This window comes from Leucoraja erinacea, chromosome 33, assembly GCF_028641065.1.
Source record: "Leucoraja erinacea ecotype New England chromosome 33, Leri_hhj_1, whole genome shotgun sequence".
NCBI classification, from domain to species: domain Eukaryota; kingdom Metazoa; phylum Chordata; class Chondrichthyes; order Rajiformes; family Rajidae; genus Leucoraja; species Leucoraja erinaceus.
In genome coordinates this window covers 10,985,010-11,001,830 of record NC_073409.1, presented here as the reverse complement: position 1 = coordinate 11,001,830, position 16,821 = coordinate 10,985,010, and the positions used below count along the sequence as shown (strand labels likewise).

The following is a 16,821-nucleotide window of genomic DNA, read 5'->3' as shown; positions in this document are numbered from 1 at the left end:
AGCACCGATTCCTATGGTACACTATTTGTTGCAGACATCCAGTTAGAAAAAGACTAATCCATCACTACCCTCTATCTCCTGAAATCCAGCCAATTTAGGATCCACTTTGCTAACATGTCTCAGCTCCCTTAACTCTCTGTACTGACCTCTCATGCAGGACAGTGGTGACATCAAGGTCCTGGATTAAATCATTAAATTATTGATTATTATTTTAATGATGCTCTAATCCAGGAAGTTCCTTTAAGGCAGCTTTGTATTGTCTGAAATCTCCAAATGTTCTTCAAATCAATATTGATCATCACAGCAAACAATTATCCAACAAAAACTGCCACGTTAAGATTTTTACCCTTCATTTTTTCCACCATCTGTCAAGAGTTGATGAAGACAGGTCAAATAGTACTTTCGCATTTTTCGCGCAGTTTGTTGACGTTCTCTAAATACTTCTGTACGAATCATTTCAGCTGCTCGGACTTTGCTCTCTTGGATGTAACGCAGCATATCTTCTGCACAAAATAAGTAAATCTCTCAAGATAAGAGTCAAATGACATCAGAATCAACAATCAAAGTTAAAATTTTCTTCCTCAATTTCAAAACATTAAGTCTCAAAAAATGCATTATATAGCACCTTTGATAATCTCAATGACACATTTTTAAAGTACATTCAATGCTATACCAGAGTAGGCAATCTACATATTGCAAGATCCACTAAGGAATTACATGATCGGCTTTTCATAGCATGGTTGAGTGATTAACATGAACAAAGGAACAATCTACTCTCCAGCTCTTCCTTGCTGGTGTCTTTAATGCCATGCTGATGAGACAATTACAGCCTAGTATTTACGTTGAAACCATTTCTACTGGTACTGCACTGAAATGGCAGCTGAAAATCTGGAGTGGGGCTTGAACTCACAGGTGTCTCAGTAATCAGAATTCCAATAATTTAATTAAGTTAATATAAATAACAAGCAATGGATCTAGCACCTATCCCTGTGGCACACCACTTGTTACAGGCCTCCAATCTGAAAAAAACATCACTATCACTCTTCCTTCAAGCCAATTTTATATCCAATGAGCTAGCTTGTCTGTGATCCCACATGATCTAACCTTCCAGATCTCATGGTATCTTGTCAAACACCGTTACTAAATTTCATTCAGGCACGGTCTACTGCATGCCTTCATCAAAAGACAAAATGCTAAAAGAACTCGGCAGTTAATCAGCACTCTTCTTCAGACGAATGGTGTAGGGGAAGAAGACTACATGCTACATACAAACTACTATAACAGGGGTCGGCAACCTACGGCCCCCACGCCGAAAGCGGCCCGTAACCTGAAATAATCTGGCCCGCAAGCGGATTTCCCCCCCATAATCATCCGGCCCACCGGGCGCTCCGAGCAGCGGCCGAGTTCTGGCTGTACTACATTGTGCGCAAAGCCGCCGGCATGGCCTCGCACCTTCTGTTAACACGTTTAAGAAAGGACTGCAGATGCTGGAAAAATCGAAGGTAGACAAAAATGCTGGAGAAATTCAGAGGGTGAGACATGCAAGGATTGCATGAGGCTGCCTCACCCATTGAGTTTCTCCAGCATTTTTGTCTACCTTCTGTGAACACGTGAATTGATGCCTGCCATCCGGGGCGGGATCCATGTTTACACGTGATAGATGTGGCCCGCCATCAGCTCAGACATGCGCCCCGGCCCCTATGCAGAACAAGGTTGCCAACCCTGTACTACAAGGAAGGTACTATTTGAAATTGGAGAATTCAATGTGTATGTTGTTAGGTTGCAGCCTTTCTTATATAGAAGCACAATATTAGATATACGCCAGTACCTCACCCGTGGCTATTGATGATACAAATATCTTTGCCAGGGACCCTGCAATTTCTTTCCTAGCTTCCCACGATGTTGTAGAATACAAATCAATGATTGTTTTTGTTTAGTAATCTTCCTCGTCCCAAGATACAAATTAAATTGAAGGAAGTTACCTCTAATTTTGTCCACAGCCCTCAAATATTGATGACGAATTTCTTCTAATCCTTTTGCAGAGATCAACTTGGTTGAATTTTCAGAACTACAATTTTCTTGTAAACTGAAATCAAGCAAAACAAAGGAGTCAATTATACGTGATATTACACAGACTGAGAAAACACAAAAGTTACAGATGGTGGTTAAGCAATTTAAATTCCCCATACATGACCGGATCCCACATCTGCCAAAACGAAATTTGATACACAATTCTTTTGGTAGAATCTGAAGATTCTCATTTGCTCACCTTTGTTGGAAATAAGCCTTTGTGATTTGGTCACAAGCAATTAGTATTTAATTGAAATGGTTTGATGTGACAGCTTCAGTGTTACAGTCTAAGCTGACGTTTGACCCATGTTAGGAGACACCTACATCCAGTATACCAATGGCACGTTATTGCTTGGAATACGATTACCTGAAATTTACTACCTAATAAAGAAACTAAAAACTGAATGGAATACATATGGAGATTGCCGTTAGTATGTAAATTATCATGGTTGAACAATACAATTTCAATTTTGTTCAAGAATAATATCATGCGACTTAAACATGGCCAGGCACAATTTGAATTGCATATTTAAGAGACCCCTCTCATATGCTGGGAGTGGGGTTGTGGCTTGGGTGACTGAGCTACCGTTACTCATGTTCATTGATTGGATAGAGTGCAGGTGTTCAATCAGTTGCATTCCCAAAGAAACAGGAAGTGATTTGTACCACAAAATAAAGTGTTGATTTCAAAACATGTTATCAGTGATTCAGCAATTGCAAAAATTGAAAATGATTCATACATTATGCTCATGACACAAAGAACGAGTATTAGAATATGCAGGATATCATGCTTGGAAAACCTCAGGATAAGACTAAAGAACAATTTCCCATATTTGTCAGAAGCTCTAAAATTGTAATATTATCATTCATATATTGGTTCCTATACTATATTTTATACAAACTTTCCCCCGCAGACAATAAAGAGGGAATATGTTCATCGCTATAAAGTTGCAACTTTCCAGAGTAGTTTTCCGTTTTTGCATATAGAACAAATAAAACATGTTGGGAAATCAGTATAGATTGGGTAATCTATGTAATCCCAGAATCTATATTCAGGAATCGTAATCAAGGAAAACACGTAGAGGTCAAACAGTTCTCATACACAGAAGCTCCAATTCTAATCTTTATTGCAAGTTTGGTAATTACTATCCGCCGAGTACCCTTCGAGTTGAATGAATTTCTCATTCTGTGCAGGCAAAGATAGAAGAAAGCTCTGATCTTGCCCACAAGTCATGCAGATCCTGTTTTCCCCTTCAACCTGCAAACATGTTATTTTGGCAAATTAACACCGTCAATTTGAACAAGGAAGCAAGCATAAATACCACAAGGCAAAATTCACGATAATTCTTAAAGAGAATGGCAATTTTTGAGAAACGTAACCTGCACTACAATGTCTAAGTTGATTTAGGACATAAACTTTGTTGTAACTAATTTTATTACAAAATAAGCCTATAAAAGTAACATAAAATTCACCAAATTAACATTGTAATTTTTTAAGATATGCATTGGATTATAAACATACCAAGAATTAGTTTTATTGCCAATTATTTCTTTTTCTTTAAGTTTTTTCAAAAGGTCATCCTTTTCATTTTGCATCATCTTTATTGTTCTTTCATGTTCTTCTGTAAAATATAATATTAAGTAGTAAGTGTTATAATATTAAGCCATGGACATTAGCTATTTTGTGAACCAATGTATCTAAATTATTAAAAAAAACAAGTGAGTCCATTAAAACTCACCTCATTTTCTTACACATGGCTGTGAAAACAGTGGATTAATCACTTAATGAGCAATGAAGTGTGGTGTATGGAGCAATGTTAAACAAAACTGAAACCAAAATTATACACCATCTGGTTAATTTCCTGAAGGCATCAAATTCTTCCTTATGTATAAATATTTTTTGGACATAGCCTGCAATTCCAGAGTGATAACACTTGCTGATCATGTTAGTATATGGTTATTTTTAATAAGTTTGTGCATCTTCTAACAGCCCATGCCAAATGCTGGGCATGTAGAGATGGTGGCAATTTGCACCTCCAATTAATATTTGCAGTAGCAATAGTGTCTGAAGATAGTCATAACTTTGTGCAATTTATTTTCCAGTATACTATAAACCTAGCCATTCTGCATTGATGGGAATGTCGATTCCCTGGATTGTTGATTGCATCAGGTGATTCTGCTTTTTATGATTCATAACCATGTTGATTCATGAGGCATTAAAATTTATGATGACGAAAAGGGGAAGTATTGTAAGCACAGCTTTTGAGTTTTTTCCCCTTTCCATCAGACTTTTATGAAGGAGGGTCATATTAAGACAATAACTTCCATTTAATACAACTATTAACAGATTTAAATATTTCACAAAATTGTGCTGGAGCTTTACAAAGTGAAGATTGACCCTCAGCAACATCAGGCAATATCAGAAAGATGACCAAAAACTCAGACCAAAGAGTCATGTTTTGAGGATCATCTAAAAGGAAGCAAGTGACAGTGCAGGGCAGTGGTTTTTTGTGACGGTAAGTCCTCTCCAGCATCTCTAAAAAGTTAAACGTTGTTATTTTGTTTTCTGACCACGTCACATGTATATTTATTGATCATGACTACCGGCACCTTTCTGCCTATAAAAAATAAGCACTGGTGAGCAGTTCCAGAGGCCAGGAAAAGCAAAATAATGAAATCACATTTTCATGGGGATGTAATCATGAAGTAATTTTGAAATCAGAAACAGATATTGACTGAACAGAGGAGGCATTTAGTCAATGTGTCGGAAAGAATTGCAGATGCTGGCTTAAATCGAAGATAGGCACAACATGCTGGAGTAACTCAGCAGGACAGGCAGAGAGAAGGAATGGAGAGAAGGAATGGGCGACGTTTCAGGTTGAGACCCTTCTTCAGACTGATGTCAGGGGAGTGGGCAGGACAAAGATAGAATGTAGTCGGAGACAGTGAGACTGGGAGGAGAACTGGGAAGGGAGAGGGGATGGAGAGAAAGGGAAAGCATGGGAGATATGGGGTTGGAGAAATCAATTTTCATACCGCTGTGTTGTAAGCTACCCAAATGAAATATAAGACGCTGTTCCTCCAATCTAATAAAATTAAGTAAAACAGATCTTCAGGCACAACAATATTTACATTCCACTTTAAGGAAAGCCTTCGTGCAGTAACTGAACTTGCAAAGCTTTGCTCAGACAACCCTTGTAGAATCCGATTTATTTTGCACGGAAACAAGTCCTTTCGGCCCAACTTACCTTTGCTGACCAAGATATCTATCTGAGCTAGTCTCATCTCCCTGCGTTCAATCCATCTCCCTCTAAACCTTTAGTATCTATATAGTTGTCTCAATGTCTTTTAAACATCATAATTGCAACTGCCACCACCACCTCCTCTGGCATCTTGTTCCACAAATTCACCACTCTGTTTCTGAAAGACTTTCCTGAGATTCATTAAAATCTTTCCTCTCACGTTAAATCTATGTTCTCTAGTTTTTGCCTAGAAAACCATTAGAAAAAGACTGAGCATTCTGTGTTTACCCAAGCCACATGATATTAGTTAACATTTCACTCCACAACCTCCGATGCTCCAGGAAAAAAGTCCCAGCTTATTCAGGCCTTCCTCATATTTAAAGCCCTCTCGTCCTGATAACATGCTTGTCCATTTTTTCCTCTCACCCTTTTAGCTTAATTATATATTTTCCTCTGGGCAACCAGAACTGCACACAATCCTCCAAGTGTGGTCTCACTGATAATTTGTATATTTAAAACATGAAATTCCAACTCCTGTGCTTAATGCCCTGACCGATGAAGGCAAGCATGCCAAGCTACTTTTTTCACTATCCTGACTATTATAGTGTCACAAGCAAAAGTATACACATATGGGAAATGCCAACAAATTGTGAAAAGCGTCTGGTGCTGACAATCTGAAGTCTTTCCCCAAACATAAACTTGGGGACCTCAATGGGAAAAATGGGAAGTGAATAACAAGCTCAAAAGGCCAATTGGCTGTATGTGTTTCTTCCACCTCCTCAATATCAGTAACAGTAGTCTCACTTGAATGAGATTTACAACTGACCTTTAAGATGCATAACATCGATTTTATGTTCATGAACAGCAAGCTGAAGCTGCCGACTCATTTTCTCCAGCTTTTTCTTCAGTTGCTGACATTCTTGTTGAAATTTCCTTAACACTTGTGGTTGGTATTGTTCCTCATATTGGTGACATTCAAGATTTACATTTTGTGTTCCAGAAGTATGATCTGCATAACAAATTATCAATAGAAAATATTCAAAATTTCCAATAAAATACTGAAAGGAAAATGCATTCTGCTAGATTTTGGATCCCTTTCTTAAGTCATACAGCATGTAAACAGATCCTTCAACCCAACTCAACCATGCTGAGTAGGATACCAGAACCTGATATATGCTAGTCCCACTTTCCCACATTTGACCCATATTCCTTTGAACCTTTTCTAACCGTGTACCTGTGCAAATCTCTGAAATGTTATTGTGCCTGCCCGAATGACATCCTCTGGCAGCTTGTTCCAAATACCCACCCACGGTGTGAAAAAGGTGCCCCTCAGGTTCTTATTAAATCTTTTGTCTCTCAGCTGAAACCAATGCCCTCCAATTCTTGATTCCCCAATTCTGGAAAAAGGCTACACATCCCCCTTGATTTTATACACCTTCACAGGTTCAAACTTCGGTCTCGTATGCTCCAAGAAATAAAATCCTAGCCTGCTCAACCTCTCCCAATAATTCAGTCTCTTGAGTCTTGGCAACATTCTTGTTAATCTTTTTTGCACTATTTCCAACTTAATGGCATCATTCCTACAGCAGGATGACTAAACCTGAACACATTATTCGAAGTGAGCCCTTGTCAATGTATTATAGTCTTTACATCTTAACACGGTTAAAAGCACAGCTACAATTTAAAAATAAGGTTCAATATAATTTATTTTAAGTGGATCCTAAACTTTAATAATATAATTTCTCCCTTATTCTTTAGGTACTCCACATTTTAATTAGCAGTCAGATGTCATAAAAATCTGTCTCTCATGAAAGGCCCTGTGACTAAGAAACGTGGCACACAATCAGTGCTGTAACTAACTGATTTCTGGACCATTTAGTTTAATTAACAATCCTACAATTGTTGACAGAGAGATCCAGAGCTCGTGACACCGAGTACAAAACCTGGAAGGACCAAGGAGGCCTCCATCGAGCCTGGGAATGGAGGTCACTGGGGTAGCCTTCAACTAAGAATGACGTGTCAAGGACTAAAACTCCTCCCCCACCCCCTCCCTTGGATCCTCTTGGTCAATGTACAGTCTCTAGAAAATAAGATTGAGGACTTAAGAACAAGTCTGCTTTACCAAAAGGACACGAGTGGATACTGTGTACTCTGTGTCACAGAGACATGGCTCACCCCAGGCTGCTAATATCAAAGACTCACGCCACCCTGATCATGCCATCTTCCCTCTGATACCATCCGGAAGAAGGTAAAGGAACGTGAGATCAGTTATCTTCAGCTTCATCCCAAGCATCTGGTTCTTGAATCACCTTGCACAACCCCACCTCAGCATCGAACCACAATCAACTTTGTACTACCATGGTTGCTCTGCTTGCTTTGCATTATCTTGGTCTAGTTTATTTAGTATACCTGATGATTTATTGTATGCTTGTTTATTTATTTTATTTAGTTTGGTTTGCTCCTAACGTGCCTGTAAAAGATTAATGATTCTGGTTCATATCAGGTCCATATGAGAAATAAACATTTAGAACTCTGGACAGGTTTAAAACAATTAAATGCAAATATTAACCATATTCAATTTTTGAATTTAGAAAGAATAACTGAAATACCACGTTTGAGTTCCTTTGGCTGCGTGATATTCAACGTTTGCTGCAAATGATTTAATTCTTGTTTGAGCTGAAGTTCAGATAGCTCAAGTTTTCTGAGCTGTGCCTCCTTTTCAGTTTTATATTCTTCATGTTGCTTTTCTGTTTGTCTTAATGCATTTTGCAGATCCACTTTATTCTCCTGTTAAAAAAATGTTCAATGTATAAATCAAATCACTCAAAATATTGATTGAGACAGTATTAATGTACATAAACTCTGTTTTGCTATCTGAAAGCGCATATGTAAATGGGACAAATTGGCTTGATGCCTCACATAAGTAAAGTCTCAAATATGCTCATCACAACATTATCAACACAGTAAAGGTCAATGTGATTTTCTAAATGTGAAGGGAGAATAGAAGTGAAATCAGTAGACACAACAAACATTACTAAACCATAAGAGTGCGTAAGAATTTGCAGGAGTGCAGGACCGTTCTTTGGCAGGAAAAACAATTGATGTGTACAACTAATGCAACTACCAATGATGAGTTCAGAATCCATGTAGGATAGCATATTTTTCCAAATTATCAACAACTCCTTTCCATTACCTCGTTCTGTACAATCTCTAGGATCTCTTCAACCAGTTTTGTACAAACTTCCTGGAGATGGTTTTTCACCTTATCAACCTGCGCATGTATGGGGTTGATGGGGTCACAACATTTCTCTATTCTCAAATATGGAGTCTCAGATTTCTTGATATGTTTTGAGATTTGCCTCAAATAATGCTCAATTTCAGCAATAAGCTCAGACTCGTATTGCTGTTTTTCACGCCTAATCTGTTCCTTTTGGTGAGCTGACCATTCTTTTTGTTTCTCCAAGATACGTAGATTTAATTCTGCATCCTTTTGTGCAAGTAGCTCATTTCTCTGCCTTGTAAAGTCCTCTTTAGCTGCTTTAAGAACCTCATTGAGTTTATGTCTATGCTCATCTAAGAAGGCTCGATAATCATTCTCATTTAATTCATGAATTCTGTTGATCTCTTCTTGTTTTTCCTTATTCCACTGAGTTTGAACTTTTGCCAATTCCGCTTTAGCAACTGCCGATGCTTCTTCTTTCTGAAGTTCTAAATTACGTTCCAGGATGTGGATTTTTTCCTGTAATTCTACAGTTTTAACACTAGATCCAGCTTTCTCACTTTCTTTCAAAGCATATTTCTTCCATTTTTCTTCATTTTCTCTCAGCACTGTTGCTATCTGTAAATAACAAGTAACGATGAAATTAACAAATCTATCTTAATGATAAAACAACACTTCTTTACTCCAATGAAAAAGACACAAAGTGCTGCAGTAACTTAACAAGTCAGGCAGCATCTCTGGAGAACATGGATAGGTGATGTTTTGGGTCGGGACTCTTCTTCAAACTGATTGTAGTGTTGGAGAGGCAGAAAGTGGAAGAGTGGTGTGAACAGGACAAAGCCTGGCAAGTGGTAGATGGATATAGGTGAGGGGGATGCGGGTTGATAGGCAGATGGTTGGACAAAGGTCAAAGTGTGAGATGAGGATAGCGTGTGAATTGTGAAGCCAGAGGAAGGAATATAGCGGGAAAGGGAAGAAATGGGTGCAATCTGCAATTCCAGGTGGGGGGGAGAGAGGGACGAGAGGGGGGGGGGGGGGGGGGGGAAAGAAAGATTCTTCCCCCTCCATTTCTGCCCTCTCTTGCACCATCATTTAAATCTATCACCACTGGTTACTGACCATAATACAATCAAGTAAGGTTTGATTGGCAGATGAGGAAACACACATGGCTGTAGTAGCGAGTCCAGGTCAAAACATGGTCTAAGTGCAGGAGATTAGCAGAAATCACTGAGGAGGAGCAGTGAGAGTCTCTCAGTGTTCCAGGAGAGAAGTAAACATCTTCAAAGTAGGCATACTTTGCCCAATACCCGTTTGTCTCCATTCATCTTTAGCCTTTGTCCACCCATCTGCCAAGTAACCCCCCCCCCCCAGTCACCTATCCATTGCCAGGCCTTGTCCCACCTCCGCCTCTTTCTATCTCCACTCGACAAGACTGAAGAATAGTCCCAACCTGAAACACTGCCAATCCATTCCTTCCTCAGATGCTGCCTCATCTGCTGAGTTACTACAGCACTGTGTGTTTATCATCAGGGATAAGTGGGCACACTCTAAGATTCCTGTATTGATCTACACATTTCAGTACTTCTCAGTTACATGCATTTCTATACCTTGTTTGCCTTCCTCAAATATATCTATGTCACCTAATTAAACCAATGACAGACAGCTTGCAATTACCACAGCGCTCAACCGTAAACTTAACCAAAATCTAGTCATTAACATCCAGATCATTCCTACATTCTGCAAAAAGAACTGAGCCTTGCAGAACACTACTACATATAGTCTGCCAGAGTACAAATCTAGGAATTTATTCAGTTTTTAATTTCATAAGCTCCAATTATAAATGTCCTATGCTGAATGTGTGTCTAGTACAATAAAAATACTATTTGCTGAAGGAATGAATGTGTTATTCTATGTTGGCAAGATCTTCAAATTACCATTGCTCTGTATTTGGAAAAACTTAAGAACTTAAATCTATAACTTCATCCCCAATTCATCTTGTAGCATGTTTACTTTTATAGTTGGAAGGCAATAAGGTAATGTGTTTAGCACAGTAAAGTGGCAACAGCACAATTTACACTGCCTGCGAGATTCCATTCCACTGCACTAAAGGAAGAGTTACATGTGCTGCATTCAAAAAACATGTTCACAGCTTCTGACCAGGATTAACTTCAAGATAAAAATTACGTACAGAGCCCTCCATAATGTTTCGGACAAAGACCCATCATTTATTTATTTGCCTCTGTACTCCACAATTTGAGATTTGTAATAGGACAAAAAAAAAAAAAAAATCACATGTGGTTAAAGTGCACATTGTCAGATTTTAATAAAGGCCATTTTTATACATTTTGGGTATCACCATGTAGAAATTACAGCAGTGTTTACACATAGTCCCCCATTTCAGGGCACCACAATGTTTGGGACACGGCAATGTCATGTAAATTAAAGTAGTCATGTTTAGTATTTTGTTGCATATCCTTTTCATGCAATGACTGCTTGAAGTCTGTGATTTATGGACATCACCAGTTGCTGGGTGGCTTCTCTGGTGATGCTCTGGCAGGCCTGTATTGCAGCCATCTTTACCATATGCTTGTTTTGGGGGCTAGTCCCCTTCAGTTTTCTCTTCAACATATAAAAGGCATGCTCAATTGAGTTCAGATTGGGTGATTGAATTGGCCACTCAAGATTGACCATATTTTACCTTTGAAAAACTCCTTTCTTGCTGTAGCAGTATGTTTGGGATCATTGTCTTGCTGTAGAATGAACCACCGGCCAATGAGTTTTGAGGCATTTGTTTGAACTTGAGCAGATAGGATGTATCTATACACTTCAGAATTCATTATGCTACTACCATCAGCAGTTGTATCATCAATGAAGATAAGTGAGCTAGTACCTTCAGCAGCCATACATGCCCAGTCCATAACACCCCCACCGCCACCACCACCTTCACAGATGAGGTGGTATGCTTTGGATCTTGAGCAGTTCCTTCTCTCCTCCATACTTTGCTCTTGCCATCACTCTGATATAAGTTAATCTTCATTTCATCTGTCCACAAGACCTTTTCTCAGAACTGTGGTTGCTCTTTTAAGTACTACTTGGCAAACTGTATCCCAGCCATCCTATTTTTGCATCTAACTAGTGGTTTGCATCTGTATTTCTGTTCATTAAGTCTTCTGCAGAAAGTGGCCATTAACAAATCCACACCTGAAGAGTGTTTCAGATCTGTCAGACAGGTGTTCTTCTGTCATCACCTGTGGAGGTCTTCCTTGCCCTGCCAGTTCATTTGCGATTAGTAAGCTCACTGGTGCTCTCTTTCTTCTTAATGATGTTCCAAACAGTTGATTTTGGTAAGCCTAAGGTTTGGCTGATGTCTCTAACAGTTTTAATCATGTTTCTCAGTCTCATAAAGGCTTCTTTGACTTTCATTGGCACAACTTTGGTCCTCATGTTGATAAACAGCAATAAAAGTTTCCAAAGGTTATGGAAAGACTGAAGGAAAGACAAGGTGCCGAGAGCTCTCTTATACCTGCATTAAGGAGGCAATTAAACACACCTGAGCAATTACAAACGCTTGTGAAGCCATGTGTCCCAAACATTACAGTGCCCTGAAATGGGGGAACTATGTTTAAACACAGCTGGAAATTCTACATGGTGAAACCAAAATGTATAAAAATCTGATAATGAGCATTTTAATCACATCTGATTTTTTTTAAATGACAAATCTCAGATTGCGGAGTACAGAGGCAAATAAATAAATGATCGGTCTTTGTCCCAAACATTATAGGACAATCATACAATCACTGTAATCATACAAATGAATGACAACTCACATTGCAGGTTTTAAAAATATTCTGGGCAATCTATAGTGAATTGATTCAGACAAAAGCAAATTGGAAATATACAATGATGTGGATAATGAATTGCCAATCTCTATCATTTCTGCACTAATGTCTCACATTTCATATTATATGCTAGATTAGTAACTATACTAGTTTACATTTCATGTTATATGTAGTACTTGTTTACCATAAGGGGGAAATTTTTACGCGAGTAGTGTATAAAGATCAAAAATATTATTTTGTAAATATTATAGTAAAACTCATCATCACTGAATAAAATAAGCTCTCAAAAAAGTTTCAGCTCCATCTTTTTTAGGCTTCTTAAATTGAATATTAATCATTTGTAGCCAGACTGTCAAACTACGCAAAAAGATGTGGCTGAAACACCTGACCTTCATTTCTACATCTTCTTCATGCTTTCGCCCCCATTTTGTTTCCTCAATTTGTAAATTGGCTCTGTATTCAGGCAGGTTAGTCAATTCTTCCAACCAACGTTCACGAGCTTTTGTTAAGGCTATTTCCACCTTAAAAAACAAAATATTTTTTTAACCATTTCTATTCCTCTCCAATTGTTACTGTTTCAATCAGTAAATAAAGTTTTATTTTATAAAATTTTCAATTAACAAAAAGATTCATAATATATTTTGATTCATAGAAAAGCTTCCCAACTCCCCAATTTGACAAGGCCAAGGGGAAGGAAAGGCGCAGGCTGGTCCAGGAGGAAGGCGGCGCGACTCTCGTCAGCAGCGGCCTCTGCAGCCCGTCCGCGTTTTTATTATTTTTTTGTCTATGTTTATATGTAGTTTTTGTTATTTTTTGTTGGGGTGTGTGTGTGTGGGGGGGTGGGGAGGGAGGGGGCAACTTTTAAATCTCTCCCTGCACGGGAGACCCGACCTTTTCTTGTCGGGTCTCCGTTGTCGTTGGGGCTGCAATGAGGAACGGCCTCCAACAGAAGAAGACCGGGGACTCTGGTGCCGACTCACCTCACCGTCGCGGAGCTGGCCGAGTCCGGAGCGGTGGTGGAGCGCTGCTGCTGCTGCTGCTGAGTCGGAGGCTGCAACTGCGGGTCTGCGGACGGCGGCACCGGGAGCCCGCGGGTCCCTGGAGGGAGACCGCTTTTCAGGGCTCCTGCAACGGCGACTTCTCCCGCCCGAGCTGCGGGGTCGAAGAGCTCCTGGAGCGGGGCCTAACATCACTGCCCCGCGCGGCTTTGAATGGCCGCGGGACTCTGCGAGCGCACGTCGGGGGCTGTAACACCAAGACCCGGTGGGCGATCTTGCACCACCCGGCGTGGCTTTAATGGCCGCGGGACAATCGCCATCGCCAGCCGGGGGCTTTGACTTTGACTCTGACATCGGGGGGGGGGAAGAGTGCAGTGGAGAGATAAGTTTTTTTTGGCCTTCCATCACAGCAATGTGATGGATGTTTATGTAAAATGTAAATTATGTTGTGTCTGGGGTCTATTTGTTTGTAATGTATGGCTGCAGAAACGGCATTTCGTTTGGACCTCAAGGGGTCCAAATGACAATTAAATTGACTCTTGACTCTTGAAGTGAGGGCAGGTCTCCTAGAGCGGTTGGCTTGAGGCAGCAGGGGGGCTGGACAAGGTGGGAGCTGGCCATGGACCAAAAAGTCACACGGACTGAGCTCTGGCGAGCTGAACCACAGCGTATCAAGTTTGTGTTCTAGGCAATGTACGATGTCCTGCCCAGCCCATTGAACCTCTTCATCTGGGGCAAAGCGGAATCTCCGGATTGCCCGCAATGCTCAGGCAAGGGGACGCTGGAACACATCCTGAGCTGCTGCCCAAAGGGCCGTTACACCTGGCGTCACGATCAAGTTCTTAAACCCATTGCAGAAGCCATCAGCATGGGAATCAGCAGCTGCAGACGAGCATGCCCCGTCACCCAGATGATCACCTTCGTGAAGGCCGGATTGCAGCTGCCCAGAACCACAGCAACCAGGAATCAGCTGAAGTTCCCACGACATATCACAACGACCACCCAAAGGCCAGACATCCTCCTGGTCTCAGAGGTGACAAAAATCATCGTCTTGTTGGAACTGACAGTGCCGTGGGAGGACCGTCTGGAGGAGGCGCACGAGAGGAAGATGACCAAATATGAAGAGCTGGTCATAGACTGCCGTAAGCAGGGCTGGAAGGCGAGGTGTATGCCCATCGAGGTTGGCTGCAGAGGTTTTGCAGGGCAATCGCTCTACAAATCCTTGAGTGCACTGGGCATCAACGGAGTGGCGAGAAGAGCCATCAAGAACACCACAGAGGCAGATGAAAAAGCCTCGAGATGGCACTGGATCAGGAGAGGAGGTCCATGGGGAGGAGCGAATGCCACCTGAACACAAGTTGTGGTCTGATCAACCACGGCAAGGGCATCTGATGTTGAAAGACCCGAAACACCCAATGACCCAGGTTGCATCACTGATGATGTGTTCAGGAGCATCAAGAGATGTATTTTATCAATGAGTCATAAAATAATTGTAAGAGAGGATATTCTTAGGAGATTTCCCAGTGAAGCTATGACTGGGACTGAAAAATATAGCCATGAACACTTTGATGGGATTACACTTTAGTCATTAAAAAAAATTACAGGAGGAAACTTGTAGGGAGATCACAGATAGCTGCAAGAATAATAGGGTTGTAATAGTGGCAGATTATAACTTTCTAAATATCAACTGGGACTGCCAAAGTGCTCAGGGGTTGAATGGGGTGAAATTGGTTTAGTATTTGTGAAGATTTTCACAATCAATATGAAAATAGCACTAGAGACGAGGAAAAACAACCTGCTCTTCGGAAATATGACAGGACAGGCGACTCAAGTGTTAGTTGGGGAGCCGTTTTGGACCAGTATTCATTGTTGAAGTCCTAAATTGGGGCAAGGCAAATTTTGATGACATTACACATGAACTTTCAAAAGTTGATTGGGGGAGATGGCTTCCTGGTAAAGGAACATAAGTAGAAGGCTTTTAAATGAGAGATGGAGTGAATTCAGGCCCAGTATGTTCCTGTTAAGAGTTGGCAGTAGGGAACACGAGGTGCCAAGGTTATTGTGTCACGATATTGAGGTTCTCGTCAAGGAAAAGTAAGAAACATATGTCAGGTGTAGGATGCAGGAGTGCAGTTAAGAGGGCAAAAAAGGGATAGCAATGTCTTGAAAAATAGTCTAGGTTACAGGGGTGCTGGTGGTCTTAAAACAGAAAGATAGATAAAGTCCTGGGGCCTGATAAATGTATCCTAAGACATTGCGATAAGCTGTGGCACAACCAAAATTACTGATATAGATGACAAACAGCAATGGGCCAGCATACCACTAGTCACAGGCCTCCAGTCCGATAAACCACCTTCTATCACTACCCCCGGTTTCCTACTATTAAGCCACTTGAAGTAACCTTCAAGAGAAGCCTATCATGCGAACTTTAACAAAGACCATGCTAAAGTCCATAAAAGGCCAATTACATCTATGGTCCTGCCCTTATCAACTTTTTGGTTTCTTCTTCAAAAATCAAACGAGATACAATCTTCCACACACAAACTCATGCAGACCATCCCTAATCAACCCATGTCTTCCCAAATACCTTTATCTCTTGCATTCAGAATCCTCTCCAGTAATTTGCCTACCACAGATGTTGATCTTATAGTTCCTAGGTTTTTTCTTTGATGCCCTTCTTAAATAGAGGCATTACATTAGCCACCCTCCAGTCTTCCCACACCTCACCAGTGTCTATGATGATGTATATATCTCAGCCAAAGCTGCTGCAATTTGTTCTATTTAAATAGTTATCTCTTTGAAGCATTACTTACCATGGATTATCATATTCTATGCTGGTACAATGTTTCATATCTTACCTGTCTGGCTATATTATCTTCATGCTTTTTCTGCAGTTCTAGTTCAAGTTGCTGTAATGCTTTACCAACTGCCACTATTTTTTCCTCCTTAGCTTGCTGCTCCATTGTCATTTTTAGACTTGCAATCTGAGCTTCCAATTCTTGACATGTATAAACCTCCTTCTCCCTGTCAAAAGATTCCTTATTTTGACTTCCTGTCTCTCTCTTTAAATAAGTATTTTGCTCTACAGCCTTGTGGAGACGAAGCTGCCATTCCGTTTCAATTTCTTGTATTGCTTGTTCCTTAATCTAAAATCAAAAAGACATTAGTGACAACAGAACAATACCCAAAATTAAAACATCCTCAATTGTGTGAGTATAATTATAGATACATTATGTATGCTAGTTATATGAAAAACATACGATCTATTTAAGACGTAGTTTTGATAGATGTTTAGCAATCACAACTCCATGGATCTAGAATAAATTCTACACAAGCATGTGCATCACAAAGCTGCAAATACCTTGTTTATTCCCCAATGCTAGAGTACTGCATGCAACTGAACAGCAGTTATTAATCTAACAAGGAGAGGTGCATTCTCAGAGTCATACAGC

At 40.3% G+C, this 16,821-nt stretch overlaps 1 protein-coding gene across 3 annotated transcripts in view; it reads right to left on the bottom strand.

The window, feature by feature from the left end:
• cep152 (centrosomal protein 152) overlaps positions 1–16,821 on the bottom strand; it is a 45,170-nt gene that overhangs the window by 4,041 nt on the left and 24,308 nt on the right. The window contains exons 19-26 of one of the 3 annotated variants that reach the window (XM_055661277.1): positions 16,228–16,515; positions 12,761–12,892; positions 8,506–9,150; positions 7,922–8,099; positions 6,139–6,321; positions 3,593–3,692; positions 1,983–2,086; positions 347–503 (exon numbers count right to left, since the gene is read on the bottom strand). In XM_055661277.1, coding sequence (XP_055517252.1) covers positions 347–503; positions 1,983–2,086; positions 3,593–3,692; positions 6,139–6,321; positions 7,922–8,099; positions 8,506–9,150; positions 12,761–12,892; positions 16,228–16,515 — 1,787 coding nt within the window. The remainder of the gene's footprint in view (positions 1–346; positions 504–1,982; positions 2,087–3,592; positions 3,693–6,138; positions 6,322–7,921; positions 8,100–8,505; positions 9,151–12,760; positions 12,893–16,227; positions 16,516–16,821) is intronic. The other 2 variants (XM_055661278.1, XM_055661279.1) reach the window with 2 other exon arrangements.